Genomic DNA, 17,323 nt, shown 5'->3' on the forward strand with positions numbered 1-17,323 from the left:
CAACCTTAATGATTCTATGATTCTCTCTGTGGAAAAAATGAGATTCCACCGGCCATGAGCTCCATATGGAGTCAGAACCTGTCTCATTCATCAAGCAAGGCCTCTAGCCTTTGCTGATTGATAAATGCCTATGATGAGAGGTGTCAATACCTGCTAAAACAAAGTGAAACATAAAGATATGAATAAATGACAGCCAGTGCACTTTTTGTATTCTTTGATTTTATTGTATCTCCTTATATTTTAGCAGATACAGTTATTGCAGTGTTTGATTAATTTTACAAATTCTGACTAGAAATTCCAGGCCCTGTATCTGAAGATTAACTTAACTTTTTCTTACATTTCTGGCTAATGCTTTGACTGCACTACTTCGGCACTTATATTTGACATGACATTTACAGAGATCTGTAGATCTGCCCTCCCATAGGGCACTGGGCTTGTTGAAGTTTAGGGTGAGCACAAAAGGAGAGGTGAAAGGTCATTTTTGGTAGTTACAGAGAAGGAGTTACTGTTTTTTGTGGAGGATGTTGCTGTTGCTATACATATGTGGAAACACATAGAGAATGGCTTTCCCCCCACCCCCTCTCTCTGTCAGTTCTCAGCCATGAACTGATACCTCATTTCAAAATGCAAGTGTATCTATGGAATGATAGCTGAGGAAAAAGTGGAACTGACTTATTAGGCAAATGTTCTACAGTTTTACAAAATAGGTGGAGAAACACAAGATTATTACCTTTTGGTACAAAAGTTCCCGTACTGCTGTTTTATTGCTGATGGTTTCTTTTTGTGTTTTAATCAAATGTTTAGACATGTACGGATTGTTCATTACACAGCTATTTAAGTGTTAGTACTGTACCCTTTTAAATTTAAATCTTGGGGGGGTTTTAGGTGTTTGGGTTTTGCTGTGCTTTCTTTGGGTTTGGGTGGGTTTTTTTTTTTTTTTTTAGTAAATATCTGTAGTTGTTTCTAGGAATTTCAGTATTTAGTTCTTGCCAGATGCTTAAATTTTGATCAACATGTTTCACTTTGAACTGCACTGTAGTGTCTTGGCTAGTCTGTAGGTTCAGAAATTAATCTGAAAGTTGACTTGCAGACAAACAGCTGCTGAAACAATACCCCCAGAATTAGTAAATAATTCCCTTGGTTATATAAGGTAATGAAAGTAATGGAGAGTCTATATAGTGAAACTAATTGTTTCTTCAGTGTGGTCTTCATAATTCATAGAAATTTCTTCAGGTCTTCCATTCTGTTGTTGTCTTCTCCAGTATCCATAATTTTTTGCGATTTTCATAATATGCATTTTAAAAGAGGCACCCAGAAAGGCATAGAGAAGAGGGTTCAGGCAGGTGTGAAACAAAGCAATGCTCTTGGTGACCTGGAGTGCGATGTCTATGGTTTTACTTGCATCACAGTCAGTAATTAACATGTAGATGATATCTATGGCTCGCCAGAACTTAACAATGTTGTAAGGTAGCTGGGTAATAATGAAAGTAGCCACTACTGCCAGCAGAACTATGAAAGGTCTAGATTTTTTAGCATTTGCAGACCTAAAGATTGCTCGAGCAGTAGCTGAATAGCATATCAGCATTACTAGGAAAGGAAGCAGAAATTCCAGGATAATTTCCAGGATTTGAATGGTTGCTTTTAAGAGTGTTTCCATGTTCATAGGAAATACAGGAAGGCATTCATTCCTGTCATTGTGTTTCTTGACTTGATTAAATACCAGTTCAGGGATACTGAGGAAGATGGCAGACAGCCAGACACAGATGCAGGTAACACTACAGTGTTTACCAACTCTTCTATGACCCCGGGATTCAGAAGTGGCCCTGTATCTATCCACACTGATACAGGCCAGGAACAGCATGCTAGAGCTGAAATTCATGGTGTACAGAGAAGAAGTAAGCTTGCACATTGAGTTTCCAAGTTCCCATCCCTGCACTGCATTTGCAGCCCAAAAAGGGAGTGTAAAGAGCAAGAGCAAATCGGCAATGGCTAGATGCATGATGTACACATCCGTCTTAGTCTTTGGTTTCTTGCAATAGGCATAAATTGCGACCACTAATGAATTTCCAGCGACTCCAACAGTAAAAGCCAATGCATAGAACACAGGAAGGAATAATTTACTGAAATTTCTCACATCACTTTTTTCACAGAGAAGCTCATATGTATTGTAATCTATAACAGAGTTGAGATCATCCTCCTCGTCCTCAATCCAGAAATCAGTTGAGTTATTCATATCCCAGCCCATGGCAAAGCTACAAGACACAAAAAAGGGGGGAGAAGGGAACACCAAAGAAATAATACTGGTTTTAATTTTTAAAATTTCTGTTGAAACCTAAAACCCTTGCTCAGGGTTGCTTATACATCTCAAGTTTAAAGAAGTTGGGATATTGAGAATACTTTTATAAATAATCAAAGTAGAGCTAGACAGTGATGGAGGCAGAACAGACCGTTCTCACATGAAATGGGGTAACTGACTACATCCATGTGTGCAATGCAAAGTAAAATGGATTCAACTGAAATGCTTTCATTAAATGTTTTCATTAACCTTAGCGTTTGAGATTGCAAGATGCTTGGAGTGCACCTCACTGGTTTCCACATTTCAGTTGAGGAGCCATCATTGCTTAAACTGCTCTGACTCAGTTATGTTTGACAATATTCCATTACAAAATAAATTTGTCTGTTCCTTTATAGGGTTGAGATTACACCTTCCTCTCTACAGCCTCTGCAAAGCAAAGGAGTACCAGTTGAAGGCTGTAAATGCTATTATAATAGAGTGGATAAGGAATACTAACAGGTTAAAGCTAAGAGGCAAGCAGTAGTATTCTGTGCCTACTACCATAAATTTTGGCAAATTTGGGATGTGAGGGAGAGTGTGCTTGTTTGTTTCTCAGGCACACATATACATGCCCATTACATAAAGCAGAGCAGCGGAACAGGCTTAGTTTAGTCTCCATCCCACACAGCGAGCTGCTTATGTCCATGTGGAATTTCTTACAAAATCAAATTGCTTGTGGGTACACTGCATCTTACAGCTGGAGACTTCTCAGGATGTTATGACAGAAAGGAACCTTATCACATACAAAACTGCCCACAAGTACCCAAACAGCTCAGAACCTCAGCTGTTTTTTCAAGTACTATCTCATGACAGGTTTACTCCGTAAACACTAAGGCTGTATTCTCACTGCCAGCTTAGGGTTGAAGTTTGAGTGTTCGTATCTTCAGACTGTGTCTTAAGCAAGTCATGTCCTACAGTATTTTCTTCTTTTCTGTAATTTTGTTCATTGACTAATTTGCTGAAATTCTTTCTATTGTAAACTACAGTCCTGCAGTGCCCTGTTTTCTTGAAATAAATGGGATTAAGGTTTCTTAACAGCAGTAGCAAGAAGTAGCTGCGAATGAAAAACACATCCCCCTTTCTCATCATCTGCAGTGTTTCAGAATTTGAGGCCAATGTTACTGAAAGCAGATTCTTATCTGATACTCTGCCCCGGAGCTTTTCCAAGCTTGAAAAAACTCCAAATACCATTTCTGTTTTTTAGACAAAGGTTTAAATGAAGGGTTGCCAAACCTTTATTATAAACAGTATCTCTTAAAAAATTTTTTAATGTATTCTGTCTACCAGGAAAAATAAGTTATTGATTGATCTCATGTTCAGGGATGCAGACCAATTAAATAGAAAGAAATGAATAATTTCTATTTTTGCTTGATTTTTTTTTTCTCAGTGAATCTGCTATCGAAATTTTTTAAAAAGTGTTTTAGTTAAAATTAACTGTTTGGTTTGGCTTAATCCTTAACGACTTCGTTGGATTATTCTGTTAAAATTTCAAAACACTTCCCGATAAACTTTAAACAATGATTTTAAGTCTTGTAATATGTCATTTACTGTCGCCTAAATGAGGTGTGCAGAATGGAAAAATACAGTAATTCTATTTATTAGTTTGGCAAGGGATGTCTATTCTATGCCTAACAAGCTGTGTTAGAAGGATTTTTCAGCAGAGGTAATCTTTTGCAGCTTTATAGTACTTTGAGGAGAGATTCAGAGATCAGCAGCAAATGTATCTTTTTTTTTTTAATAGAAGAGAAACTGCTGCAGGGAGAGTTTAATCCACTTAGCCAAGATTAGAAGAAAATTAAAAGATTTGGTTGTGGTCTAAAACACTTATTACAGAACCCATCTAGGAATGTTTAATCATAATTGGATCATTGGCAAGTTTGCTTGAAAGCAAAACAATAAACATTTCAATGCAAACTTCAAGAAGTCTGCGTTCCACAAAGTGGCTTGGCTGTGACAAGGAACATGCTCCGCTGTCTGATAATGCTTTTGGCTGACCTGAGTTCTTGATGGAAACAAAGTTATCTAAAATGCAACAGTTGATATTTCTACCTTAAAAACACAGTTTTGTTTTGGCTAACGTACGTATTCATATTTGTCATTCCTGTTAATGTGGTTTCTCAGGCGCGTGTATACCTGCCCATTACATAAAGCAGAACAGTCCCATGGGAGTCAGGTGCTGAACAGCAGTGGAACAGGCTTAGTTTAGCCTCCATCCCACACAGCGAGCTGCCTTATGCCCACGTGGAATTTCTTACAAAATCAAATTGCTGTGGGTACTCTGTATCTTACAGCTGGAGACTTCTCAGGATGTTATGACAGAAAGGAATCTTACCGCGTACAGAACTGCCCACAAGTACCCAAACAGTTCAGAACCTCAGCTGTTTTTTCAAGTACTGTTTTCTAGGAGGTATATTAATAGATACATCAACAGACAGCTTTGCATGTTTTCTTGCAGAATTATTCCAGCCTTCCATTTAGATACAAATTCAGTGTTTCTGTGTGTTTAAACTTGACATGGGATTGTATGAATACATGTTAAATGAAATTAATGTCCCCAGTTTAAACAGACAGATTTTTTCTTTAATGAATTAAGCAGTATTCTGTTTTTTCGAATGAACAAATCTAATTTTAAGACTGGAAATGAGCATGTGCCTTAGTGAAATGATGTCTCTCTCTAAAGCCAGCTTAACCAAGAGTAAATCCTAGCTCTTTGCTACGTAAATAAGATAAATATATCACACTTAATATACAGAGTGGTAAATATTAAAACAAAACTAACCTTCTTTTGTCAGCAGACTAGTAGCAGATGCTGCAATTGAGATGTGCTTCAGTGAAATGATCTGAATTGTCTGACACATTGCATTTTGTCTTCAAGCACCACACCCTCATCTGGAAGTCAGTTGCACTTTCATTTTGACTTGCCAGTTTAAAAAAAAAAAAAAACTAAAAAAAAAGTCCTGCTTTCCTGGAAGCTGTTCTGTTGAACATGTACATTTCCTACTTTCCTCCCTGTTCCAACCAGAATGTGAGTGTTCTTTGGAAGGTCAAGACTCTCTTACTATTTCACTGTGTTGTTGGTTGTTTTATTCATGAAAGTCCAAATGTTTTTTTTTTTTTACATAATTAAAAGACTTTTATGAAATCACACATTTAAAATTTGAAAAGGAGAGAAAGAGGGGGAGGTCTGTCTGGGGCAGAGTTACCTGTACGGCATCACTAAATTCTTTCCTCGGGACACTACTGTGCTTTTGATGGCTGCCTCTATAATGTTTTAAGGGATCCTTATATCCCCTTTTTAAGTAACTTTTTAGGGGATACAATAGAAGGATGAGTTTGCTTTTTGTAAGATGGGGGAGGTTGCTCTTTCAGTATGTGATATTGAACAAAACCAGGAAGATGACAGGGGAAAGATGTAAAAGCAAGTGGTAAATTGTCAACCAGAGTATAAGCAGATAGTTCTGCACCCTGTGGGAGAGTTCTCAGGGACTTGAATGTTACCAGTCAGACTCATAATCAAGTTGTGTTTTGATAATATTTCTACAGAAACTGAAAGCCAGGCAGATACTGTAGAAGAAAAATAAAAAGACGCTATTCCATCCATGAGGTTTCTTCCACTTGCGGTGTGCTGTCTGCATTATAAAGAGTCAAAACTTTCGCAGGAAAGGGAAGATGGAGAAGTTCTGCAGTTTACATGTAGACATTAATATTTCTGCACTGAGGCATGGACTTACCTGTGCTAAGAATTCCTAAAATGACCGGATCTTGCTTAAATTTCCACAGTCTCTACAGCTTCAAGTTGGTCTTTTGTGCACAAGTACCTTGTGCAGAGTGTCAGGAGCCTTCCGTGATCTTCCAGAGCTTTTATTTTGTTTGAATTATCCTGTATCCTGTAGCCGTCTAGTGAGTTTCAGTAAAATATTGGTGCCAAACAACAGAGAGAGATTTTGAGCAGACCAGAGGTCAGGTTTTGCTTTTTGGCATGCTGGCTTAATTGATGCACCTGCCACGGCTGGATTAGCCATCTGTCTGTGCTTCAGCTATTTTGGAATATGTGAAAGGAAAGGTTTTTCAAAATGGGCAGCTAAGAGTGTAACGCGCAGATGTTTTCCACATGCTTCTGGCTTCATTTGCATTCACAACAAGAAAGAAAAATGGGTTGGGAGAGGAATTGGAGTCTAGAGGAAGACTGCTGCAATATTTGTGCATATTTCTGTAGTGTTTTCATCTTGAGTTACCACAGCACTTCACTGGTGTTCTTCACAGTGGCAGGTAAGACATTTGGGTTGCTTCCAGCACGTCTGCTTCTCGCAAGTCATGTCATTGCTTAGAGGCCTGAGCTATATCTCATTGAAATAAGTGAATATCTCAGTTCTGAAAGGGCTTTGTCTCAACATGGTCCCTAACAAGATAGAATAATAAGGGTAGAACTGAGAAGGCTCCCAAGGAAATGTCTCTGTGCCTACAGAAAAGACGGTTGTGTTACCAGTGCTTAAGAGGTCCTGTGGGCAGGCTGTAGGAGGGCAGTTCATGTAAATCCTGTGCTGTTTATTATAGTACCTCAGCTCCTCTTAACTTTGCAGGGTGCAGGGAGGACAGAACCTTCCAGTCAGGGTACAGAAATAATACTGTCATGTAATATTAGATTTCGGTACGGGCCCTATAGGCTCAAAAATAACAAAAACTATTTAATAAGTAAGAGTGAATGCAAAAGTACAATGGATCTTGTTTAACTAAGAAGCACTTGTGGCTGTGTAAAAGTGGGGTGAAGGTGAGGGAAAAAACCTTCCTAAATGTTGTTGAGGGCATCTGTTCTCACTGGCACCATCTGAGACTGTGAGCTCTAGCTAGGCATGACTAGCAGCCACATTCAGTGGCAGGACTGCATAGCCCTTGCTGATTAGGTGCAGAACCCCAGCATTGTCTCTGTCTTTACTGGTTGTAGCCAATTTGCTCACAGCTACATTATAATCTTTACCATATGTGAATCAGGTGCCCAGCAGTGTTATCTGAAGAAGATGAGGTAGAACTATGGAATACGTTGTAGTGGATAGAAATTACTGCAGGCTCCCCTTTTCTCCATTAGATCCCCATGTTACAACAATCAATACCGTGCTGCCATCCACCCTACTCAGTCCAGTTTCTTCTTGTAGGAGAGTCCAGAACATGTGTTTATTAGTGCCTTTCTAGGAAGCTGCCAAGTCTGTAATGTCACCACAGACCCCTGATCTTCAGCAGAGAGAGGTAGCCCACCAGGCTCACCGGTGCAGCAGGCAAGAGTCATAGGTATTCTGGGCATTCAGGTAGCAGATTATCCTGCCTTAGTCATCTTAGCCAAAAATTTGAAGACTGGACACTGAAAAATAGATAAGTAGATTGCAGGAATTAAGTGCTATTGGCTTCTGAAACCAGGCTATATGGCAGCTTCTTTAAGTAAAGGTTGTACTATCCATGTCTGTGCCACATTTAGTACTTTCCACCAGAAAGAACCTGTATAAGTTGATTGTATGAAGATCAGTAATCTTAAGCATGTTACACCCCCTGATAGCAGAGATTAGGCTTCCAATAGGATTGTGATCAACCCTCTAAGCACATTTTAAAATATCATTGTCTTTGCCTATGTGAGTGCCATGAAAAGTTAAAAAATATAATACATTAGTTAAACTTACAATGTTTCCCGATGTAGCAGCATTGTGGTTTAAAAGTTTTGGACAGGTTGTGCAGCCATATATATGAAAAAGCTTATTAAAAATCCTATCAATATGGAAATAGCTTAAAACTGACCTTCTAAAATCTCTGCTATTTCTCTTTGTTCAATTGTGAGTTTCTTGCAAAACTACTTCTCACTCCTGCCAAAATGACAGGCTTCTCTGACTTTTCCCCCCATCCTCCAGCAGCTTTGAATTCTGTAAGTAATGTAAAAATGCCATTTACAAATAAGAGATTTATTCCATCCAGGCAGTCTGCATTTTTTCCAAAGCACTGGAGTCTTTCAGAGTCTTGCATTAGACCAGAACTTCTTTCTGGCATTTATGGGTCAAAGTTGTATAAAATTTCTTTTAGGTTTTCAGGACTTCAGACTCTAAGGAGTGGAAAGGCCAGGAATCTGCCTTCCTGTGCAGTGTTCAGATGGGAAAAAGTACATATGAAAAGGAGGTATTCATTTGCCTTCCAGAAACTTGTACTAATGATTTAGAGCATCTAACTAGATGTCCAGCTCTCAGTGAACTCCTCACTAAGTTCAATGTGAAAGCTGCTTCTGATTTTTTTCATACAACGTGGTGAAATTTGCCTTTTTTTGAAGCAGGGATGTGACTTGAGGATTGTTTACAAAACAGTTTTTGAAGAGATTCCAGAAAGTCAAAATATCTTTTGTTGTAAACCACATGTCAAGATAAATGTGGTTTAGAAAATACCACTTGTGCAATTCTTTACCTTCTGTGGAAAAGGAGAAGAATCAAATAACCCTTAAGAGTATAGCATTTCTCTTTGCAGGGTAGTACACTGCAAAGCATATGTTGTGTTATTTTGGGGTTGGTCTCGCACTTGTCGCAGTTGCCCAAATGAGCCAACTGTTTGAGATCTACATTTTTTTTTTTTTACCAGGCTGATTTATTCTGCCTCCCCCTTCCCCCCCCCCAAGCTTTTCACTCAGATATTTTAGCTCATTAGCATTGTACAGCTCATGGGCCACAAATATAACCCCGCTTTGAAAACAATGGATGAATAGCATATTGCAAAAGAGGAAAGTAAACAGCCAGGAGCCTGGCCCTCAAAACAGGCAGTGTTTATCAGAACGAAATAAATTCCTCTCCCACTTCCTAGCCATCACAGTGGCTGTTCTCAGGAGGAAGTAGCTCAGCTCAAAGCCAGGTGGTTGTATTGTCTAGACCAGAGGCTCCCAAACTTTGTGATAATAGCTGCTGGAGAAGCTAAGAAATCATCTTTGTTTCAGACCTCAAAACAAACTGAGTTGGTACAGATCAAATCTTGAATTAAATCTCTGCGAAGCTTGTCATCTGCATTGAGATAGCAATAAAAAATTTACTGATTGTTACATACGTCAGGTATCATCCTGCCCCCTCTTCCCTAGCTTTATTGTCTGTGTGAGACACTGAAAGGAATGCGAGCATGCTTTGGTACTAAGAAACGTTTAAAGAAAAAGATAGTGAGGATTAAGGCTCTTAGAAATAAGATGCCATTTTAATTAATGGTAGAATCTTCTTTAGGACTTGTACATTAAAATGCTAGCTTTATGCTACAAAGACTTGTGTGATACAAGACTTGTATCACATAATGTTATCAATGGCTTGAAATGCTAGCAGATTATTTTCAGGTAACGATTTCCACTCAGATCTTTCTTTGAAGTGCAAACTAAAATCATTTGCATGAAGGGGGAAAAAAATCTTCATTCCAGAGAAGTTATGCTGAAGTAGTAGCAAAGTCATCATGGGAACCCTTTGATAGCCTTATTTGCGTAATTTGGTTATAATGTGGTCAACATTTCATTCCCACATAATCCTCCAGTCTTTATAGTTTTAAGAAGTTTTACTTTTGAAATGGCAGCATCTCACCTCGAGGTGTGCTTTTGTGTCACACTTACTGGTTTAGCTGTAATGGAGACAGAAGTAATGAGATTTCATTTCAAGTACCTTCTTGTTCTCTTTTCATAGGAATAGATGATGGAGCTGGATCCTGGAGGGTTTGCATGTTTGGCTTTTCATTGTTCCCCTCACCACAAGTCAACTCCCTTTTACATGTTAAGCAATAAGATATATTTCGTTTCAGTCTGATTACTCACAGTATAAACACAGAAGTAGATTGCATGCTTTTGCTTTTGCTCCTGTATCACAAAAGGGAGTAAGATTTATTCGTATGAAACTTCATTTGATTCTACGTTGAGATTTTCTTCTTGAAAACTATTTTTGTGTTTGTGACTTTTTTAAGGTGCTGGGAACCCAAATTGCAAAGTTGCAATTGTAATGGGCAAAACCAAAAACTCCTCAGCATCCAGGTAAGGATTCCTAGGAGATTCAAAGAGTTACCTAAAACTTGTTTCCTGGAGGAGTCACTGCTTGCAAAAGTTTTGTCAAGTGAAATACCATTAATTGCCTTGATCAGTTGGATATGCTTGTGAATTACAGGGGAGTTTTAAACCTGTGCGTGTGTCTGTTTAGAGAAAAATGTTGCTGACCGAACTCCTGTTTTGCTGTCAGCTGCTGATCACTGAAGCCTCCCAACCCTTTCACTGTCACCAGCTTGCATCCGCATGCTTCCCCTCCTCCATTACACTAGCTCTAGTGTTCATGCAGCTGTGTGATGAATTGGATCACGAAATTTTTGGGGGTTCACTGACTTTATCTTGGTCACATTAGTTCTAGTCTGCATCAGTTGTTCAACCAACAACTATCTCTGGCTTACAATTTATTTTGTAAGTATAATATATAAAACAATTAACAAGGGTAAGAATTGCTTGCTTAAATTATAATAAAACCCAAACTTTTCAGAGCTTCCCTGAACAGAATGACTACAAGTGGCACACCAGAGACCTGAAGTTCACTAGCTCTAGTGTTGGATTTTAGCCCAAATTCCACTGATTATCTTAAGTTTTTAGATTTGGCTAGGTTCCATTGAGAAGTAAACAGTAACTTGCTTATAGCATACAGGATGGTTTGTCCAACGGCTGTACAGACAGTGGCATCCGTTGAGCTCTTCGAAGCTGAACAGAAGTTCATGGAGGGGATTGTGTGATACTGCACTTGCTAGAACTGGAGACTGAATTCAGGGACCTGGGATGTCACCTCCAGTTCTGTGTGACTGCTAACTGACCTTAAATATTCTGAAGGAATTTAAACATGGGGATTTTTTTCCTAAACTGTAGGCAAGCCAAGATGATGATGATGATAAACATGTTTTGAAAACAAAAAAGAAAGGGGTGGGGGGGAAGGAAATGGACTGGGTGATACAGAATTACTTGCACAGAAGTGACAGAAGTAGTCGTTTTTTGGTCGTGGTGCATTAGATGCCAGTAGTACATTTTTACTTGTTGACTGGTGATCCAAGGAGTGTTGAAGCATGCATACCCCACTGCATGCAGGCAGGAGGGCTGTAATCAGTATAGGTAAATCTCAACATTGGCTTTATGCAAGTGCTAAATTGAGGATAGAAAATAAAAAAAGTGGAGGGAGGGGACAGAAGGGAGGCTCAAAGTTAATTGTAACTTGTGCATTTTGTCTCGATCAGGTACGAGCAGCACAGTATGGTCATTGTTCCCATGGACGCTCCAGGGCTGAAGCTGATAAGACCCCTCTCAGTGTTTGGCTTTCTGGGTAGGTGATAATATTTATCAGCTATATATGTATTAATTTGTTAGTAATCTCAGGAGCTGCAGTAATACTAATAAATATAGTACATGAAATAAATCAGTAAAACACATACATAGGAAAAGAGTTGGGAATTGAAGGCGTGTATTTTTATCTTCCTTTGTTTTACCCTGCTGTTGTCTTTTCTCTGTCCCTGTAGATGAGCTCCACGGAGGACATTTTGAGATACATTTTAATGATGTGCGAGTACCTGTCTCCAATATAATACTGGGTGAGTTTCAGTATTAATTCCTTTTTAATACATACAGCAATGAACCAAGTTTTATGAAATGGTGGTTTATTTTATGAATCACCATATGTTATTGTAAACAGCTATGGTCAGTTGAGCCGGGGTCTCACATACATGAAAGAGGGAGCCCACTCTTCCTTTAGCAGTCTACCTGCTACTTGAATGTAATTTGTTTAGAGCAGAAAGGTGATTGAAGGAAGCAGGGCAGCTGTAGCTGTCATGTGAAAATCACTTTCCTGAAGTAGAGCAAAGCAGACACTGTCAGTGGCATTCTTTCCCCAAAAGCAGTTCTCGTAGACTTTACAGACTTTTAAAAAGAGTGTTCTGCTGTAGTCTGTGGCCATCCAGGACTGGGTGCCTGCAGACTTAGCAGAACTGAAAAAAAAAAAAAAAGAATGAGCAGGCCAGCACTGTGACCTTCTGCAGGGAGAACTTTGCTCTACTTCTCTCACTTAGAAGAAACAAGGATTTACAGTATTTCCTCTCTGCTATTTTTATTTCCCTGAAAGAGCTTCTCTCTTGAGTACCCTAGGACCTGGAAACCTCAAAGTCTTCTCCCAAATTCTCATACCAAATCTCATAGAAGTATTTTTCAATTCAAGATTAATAACATTTAAATTAAATTAGGTAAATCAAACCCTCTTAGAAACCATCTTGGAGTGTACTTTTTGCTGTAAGTATCATTAACAACGTGTCAATATAGATCTAGTTGAGTAAACAAGCACAACAGTTCTGCAAAATAAACTTTTCAGAAGCTTGCTTCTAGCTCTGGTGCTATGAGGCCACTTCTGCTTAGAGCCATGGATCATTTCAAGCAGGAATCAAGGAATCTGCATATGCCTGTTTTTCTTTCCAACCAGGTGAGGGACGGGGGTTTGAGATAGCTCAAGGTCGTCTTGGGCCAGGCCGTATTCATCACTGCATGAGGTCCCTTGGTGCGGCTGAAACCGCTTTGCAAATAATGTGCCAGCGTGCAGCACAGAGAGAGACTTTCGGGAAGAAATTGTATCAGCACGTAAGCACGTTCCCTCTATCTCTCAATTCACATGCTCCAGACATCACCCGTTGTTTTGCCCACACAGAACCTTGTGACTCTGATAATGGACACTGGAATAGATGTGCCTGAACCTTGAATCCCTATTCATAATGCCTCAGGGGCCAAAGGAGAAAAATCACATTGCGAGGCTCCCATTTTTCACTATAACCTATGGGTTTTTTTTTTCCGTTGCAATGAATTGGCTATCCTTTGCTGGATTTGAGTACAGATTTTGTTACCATGGCTTTTTCGCTGCTTTCACTGATCAGTTTGGACAGGTATTTTTTCAGGCATACAGCTTATGTTTCTGTACTTACAGTCTGAACTCACCATTTCTGTGTGTTGAATTTGTCACCTAGACATCTGTGTTCATGATTACCGGAGACACTCAAGGGTCTAAATTTGACTAAAAATTTTACTTCTCTGATCAATTATTTGTACTTATGAAAGTAGAGACCAAACCAAGGCCATATAGGGATTTTTGGTCTTATCTTGCTCTGGAACTAAAATACTGTTTTGTGAGAGAAGGCTTGCTATAATAATAAAAAGATAACAGTCTGCTTTTTATAGGAACCATCAGCATTTAGTAGTTGGCCTATCACATTTCGAGTGTTCCTCAATCTTATCCAACAGATAGGATGACTTTATTGGAAAAAACAAGTAAAAAGGAAACTGAATTAGTGTCTGGCACAGGTTATAGAAATTTGTTTGTACAGATCCAGAGGGAATAATCTTAAATCTCCATTTTCCAGTCATGTCATTGCCAAACTTCCATTCATGACCCTAACCTCTCATTAATAAGAGTTGGATGAGGTGCACTCTGTTTCTCAGAAGCTCGTTAAAGTAAAACCGATGTTTGATGAAGCCACAGGCAAGACCTGGAGGCCAGCTGGTTAGCCAGCATAGGTTCTTCACAGCGCTAGGATAGCTAAGGAAGAGGTGAGGCTGTTGGCTGCCTTGGGTAACAGCCTGACCATCACCACTGCCCACATGGCAGTTACTTACAACCCCGGGAACTGTCAGCAGAAGAGCGTGTCTGAACACCTCTACCTGGGTTCAGACCACCTTTGCTGGCACAAGCTAAGCCGAACCCTCAGACTTTGCACTGAAGTGAGTGCTGCACTTTTGCTCGTGCCTCCTGCAGCTGCCAAGGCTACCACACCCAGGCAGGAGTGTGTGCCTGAGGCTGGCTCAGGCTCCAAACAGCTTTTGCACTGACAAGCATCATATGAACATTTTTTTCTAGTGTGGTATGTTGGCTGCAGAGTGGAATTAGCTAAGAGGAGCCGGAAAAGGCTGCCAAGACCGTAACTTCATTTGGATCAAGGGAGCTACTAATTTATCATCCATGTGAACAGACAGATGCAGCAGGCACCACCCTGCAGCTGTTTGCCTGGGTGTGTAACACACCACCAGCAGTAGCTTAAGCAAAACAGAACCAATTCCTCTCCTCTTTCACCCCCCAATTTCTGTATACTGGGGCGTGTTACACAGAGAGCTGGTTGTGAGTCCTGGTAGCAGGTAAAGGAAAGCAGAGAGTAAAAAGCAGGCTTTGAAGGGCTGCAGGAAAATGGCTGGCAGGCAGTGGGTCTGACCAGGAAATGAGAGCATGCCAGAATCAGCATTTTTTCCCCTTTATCCTCTTTCCTGCAAGGAAAAGAACAGCTCTGTCTTTAGTATTTCTGTCAGCCAAGTGTTTTCTTTCTTTTTTTCCTCATATTAGATTACATGCATCAAGCTAGCTTTAATTTGCACAAGGGTGTCACTAAATGACTGAACACGCACATGCTGAGATATAGGGGCATCTTCCTTAGGGCAGGTGTACCCAGATGCGCCAGGAGACATTAACAGACTTTCTGCTTGTTGGCTTTGGTTTCTGCAGGAAGTTGTTGCCCACTGGATTGCTGAATGCCGCCTTAGCATAGAACAGGCTCGACTGCTTACGCTAAAAACAGCCAGCAAGATTGACACGTTGGGCAATAGAAATGCAAGAAAAGAGGTAAATTTTTCTTCAGCAGCCTTAGGTTAGGACTTGGGGATGCAATACCTGTGCATTCAACTGGTTGAAATATAAGCTAAAACATATTGCTAAGTTACCCTTCTAATCATAGAGCATAACTTCATGTTGAAAATAGATGGCCTTAAGATGTGCTTTTTATTGTCATGAGATCAGAAAGTGTTCTCAGTTAAAAACTTTGAGATCAATCTGATAAAGTATTTAAAAATTAAAGAAGTTCAAGTATTGCTTATTTGTCTCAACACAATGAGATAGTTTTAGGTGACTGTCTCTCCTGGGAACAGTTTTACCTCACCCAGAGCTCTCATCAAATCCAAAGAGGAAGGAATGTACTTGTGAGATACCAATCTTCAGTAGAACTGTTAAATAAATATTTTCAATTGCTTATGAAACTGTTACTGATAATGTGAGTTCTCTTCTAACTGCAGGTAGCCATGACCAAAGTGATTGTCCCTCGAGCTGTGGTTAAAGTGGTTGACTGTGCAATCCAAGTGTGTGGTGGAGCTGGAGTTTCCCAGGATTTTCCTTTGGCTTTTATGTGAGTAAGGGAGATTTACTTGTAGCTTCTAAGCCTTCCTTTTAAGATAATTTTATAATACCCAGTACCTGCTGTTTTACCTCAGGTAACCCAAAATAATGGTCCATATGCCTTTAAGCTATAAAACTTAAAACAATTGCTTTTATAATTCAATTCCAATGCAACTGCATTGTTTACCATTACAAAAAAAAAAAAGCTGGCACTGGACCTAAAACAGTTCTTATCAGCAGCACAGAGGATCTGTTTCTAAAGTTCAGTCTGATTCCTTATGGTCTTGGGAAGAAGCAAGCCTTCCAAATTTCAGCCCACATATCTCAATCCTCCCAGGACGATTTTGCTGCAGTATCTCCTATGCGATAGCTCTTTTCAAAGAGACTATTGTTAAAAGGCTGGCTATAGCAAAAACAGTGCTGAGAACTCCTGCTGTCAGACTGGCTTGCTGCTGTGGCAGGATTAGAAATCTACCCCTAATTCAGCTCTTCTGACACAGGTTTGCTTATATACGGACCCTGCGCCTGGCAGATGGGCCCGATGAAGTTCATCTCTCAGCAATTGCAAGGTGGGAACTGCTTGATCAGTCAAAGAAGCTAACTGCAAAAATCTAATGTCAGCATAAAGCCATCTCAAATGGAAAGAAGATTCAGGAAAGATTTTGTTCAGTGCAATAATGTTGTTTGAGGTAAAATTGGATGAATACAAAAACTGATTATAGTTTGAGGCAATACATATTCTCTCACTCTTTACTTGTAATTATTACATTTAATAATCAGAGGCTTGCTTTTAAAAATTTGCAGAATGCCATGTAAATACCAGAATTTGTCTGGGTTCTTCAAAAAATAGATTTTGAGTGTTGTAACAGGCTTTATGTGTGCTTTATTTGCTGAGTCAAAGCCCTCTTTATCCTTGTGTTGTAGGCAAAGCAGTTTTGACTCAGCAGTTTCACCCAATTTAGTTTATTGCAAGCTAGGATAAACTTTTAATTGTTGATTAAGTGACAATTAAACACCTAGGGTAATGCCTTTCTTTTCCCTTTCCAAAGCTCAGACCCAGTCCAACCCCCCCTCCTCTGTGCTTTATTTGCTGAGTCAAAGCCCTCTTTATCCTTGTGTTGTAGGCAAAGCAGTTTTGACTCAGCAGTTTCACCCAATTTAGTTTATTGCAAGCTAGGATAAACTTTTAATTGTTGATTAAGTGACAATTAAACACCTAGGGTAATGCCTTTCTTTTCCCTTTCCAAAGCTCAGACCCAGTCCAACCCCCCCTCCTCCCCAAATGCTGCACTCAGTCCTTCCCCCACTTCCCCTCAAGTGAGGCTGGGGGCAGCACAGGAGGGTCAGCGTGTAGCGTGTTGTCTGCTACTCCTTGCTTCTTACTACTCTGCTTTGTTTCTCCAAACACATCTCCTCACATTTTAACTTATAGGTGCCCCTTTTGTCTTCCCATGCATCCTCACATGCCTCCTCTTGGCTCCTGGCCCCAGCTGCTCCCACCTTTTCTTTAATATGTCTAAGCATAGGTGGCACCTTCCCCTCTGAGGAGCTGAAGCTTTGGCTGGAACCAGCAGCGACTGGCACAGGGCAGTTCATGGCCACCCCTGCTGCCAGAACAGGCTCTGCCATTTATGCCCAATACATCATTGTGAAGTTCTCAAAAGTCAAGAGTTCCTCAGCTCTGCTTCTTTAACAATCCTCTTTGACATTAGTTACTTACAAGAGAACTTGTTCATACAGTAACAGGACCAGGCAGATAGAATCATATAATAGAATCATATAATAGAATCATAGAATC

General features: G+C 39.8%; 2 protein-coding genes across 2 annotated transcripts; one reads left to right on the forward strand and one right to left on the reverse strand.

Moving 5' to 3' along the window:
• Positions 1 to 908: 908 nt before the first annotated feature.
• ACKR4 (atypical chemokine receptor 4) lies at positions 909 to 2,248 on the reverse strand. The gene has a single exon (XM_009576799.1). It carries the CDS (start codon positions 2,243 to 2,245, stop codon positions 1,172 to 1,174), a length of 1,074 nt encoding a protein of 357 aa, XP_009575094.1. The 5' UTR covers positions 2,246 to 2,248; the 3' UTR covers positions 909 to 1,171.
• An 8,036-nt stretch (positions 2,249 to 10,284) lies between these two features.
• LOC104076075 (acyl-CoA dehydrogenase family member 11-like) lies at positions 10,285 to 16,325 on the forward strand. Its single transcript, XM_009576800.1, has 7 exons — positions 10,285 to 10,346; positions 11,576 to 11,661; positions 11,855 to 11,926; positions 12,805 to 12,959; positions 14,863 to 14,979; positions 15,426 to 15,535; positions 16,026 to 16,325. The coding sequence occupies exons 1-7, from the start codon at positions 10,315 to 10,317 to the stop codon at positions 16,138 to 16,140; spliced, it is 687 nt and encodes a 228-aa protein (XP_009575095.1). The 5' UTR covers positions 10,285 to 10,314; the 3' UTR covers positions 16,141 to 16,325.
• The last annotated feature ends 998 nt before the right edge of the window (positions 16,326 to 17,323 follow it).

The sequence above is a fragment of the Fulmarus glacialis genome, unplaced genomic scaffold (assembly GCF_000690835.1).
Source record: "Fulmarus glacialis isolate BGI_N327 unplaced genomic scaffold, ASM69083v1 scaffold37324, whole genome shotgun sequence".
Lineage (NCBI taxonomy): Eukaryota > Metazoa > Chordata > Aves > Procellariiformes > Procellariidae > Fulmarus > Fulmarus glacialis.

What these genes read in the sequence shown, in the direction of transcription:
- LOC104076075 (XM_009576800.1), top strand. Translation starts at nt 10,315, where the DNA reads ATGGGCAAAACCAAAAACTCCTCAGCATCCAG. An exon ending in TGTCTCCAATATAATACTGG is followed by an intron (nt 11,927 to 12,804) that starts GTGAGTTTCAGT and finishes CTTTCCAACCAG; the next exon opens with GTGAGGGACGGGGGTTTGAG. An exon ending in ATAGAAATGCAAGAAAAGAG is followed by an intron (nt 14,980 to 15,425) that starts GTAAATTTTTCT and finishes TTCTAACTGCAG; the next exon opens with GTAGCCATGACCAAAGTGAT.
- ACKR4 (XM_009576799.1), bottom strand. Translation starts at nt 2,245, where the DNA reads ATGGGCTGGGATATGAATAACTCAACTGATTTCTGGATTGAGGACGAG.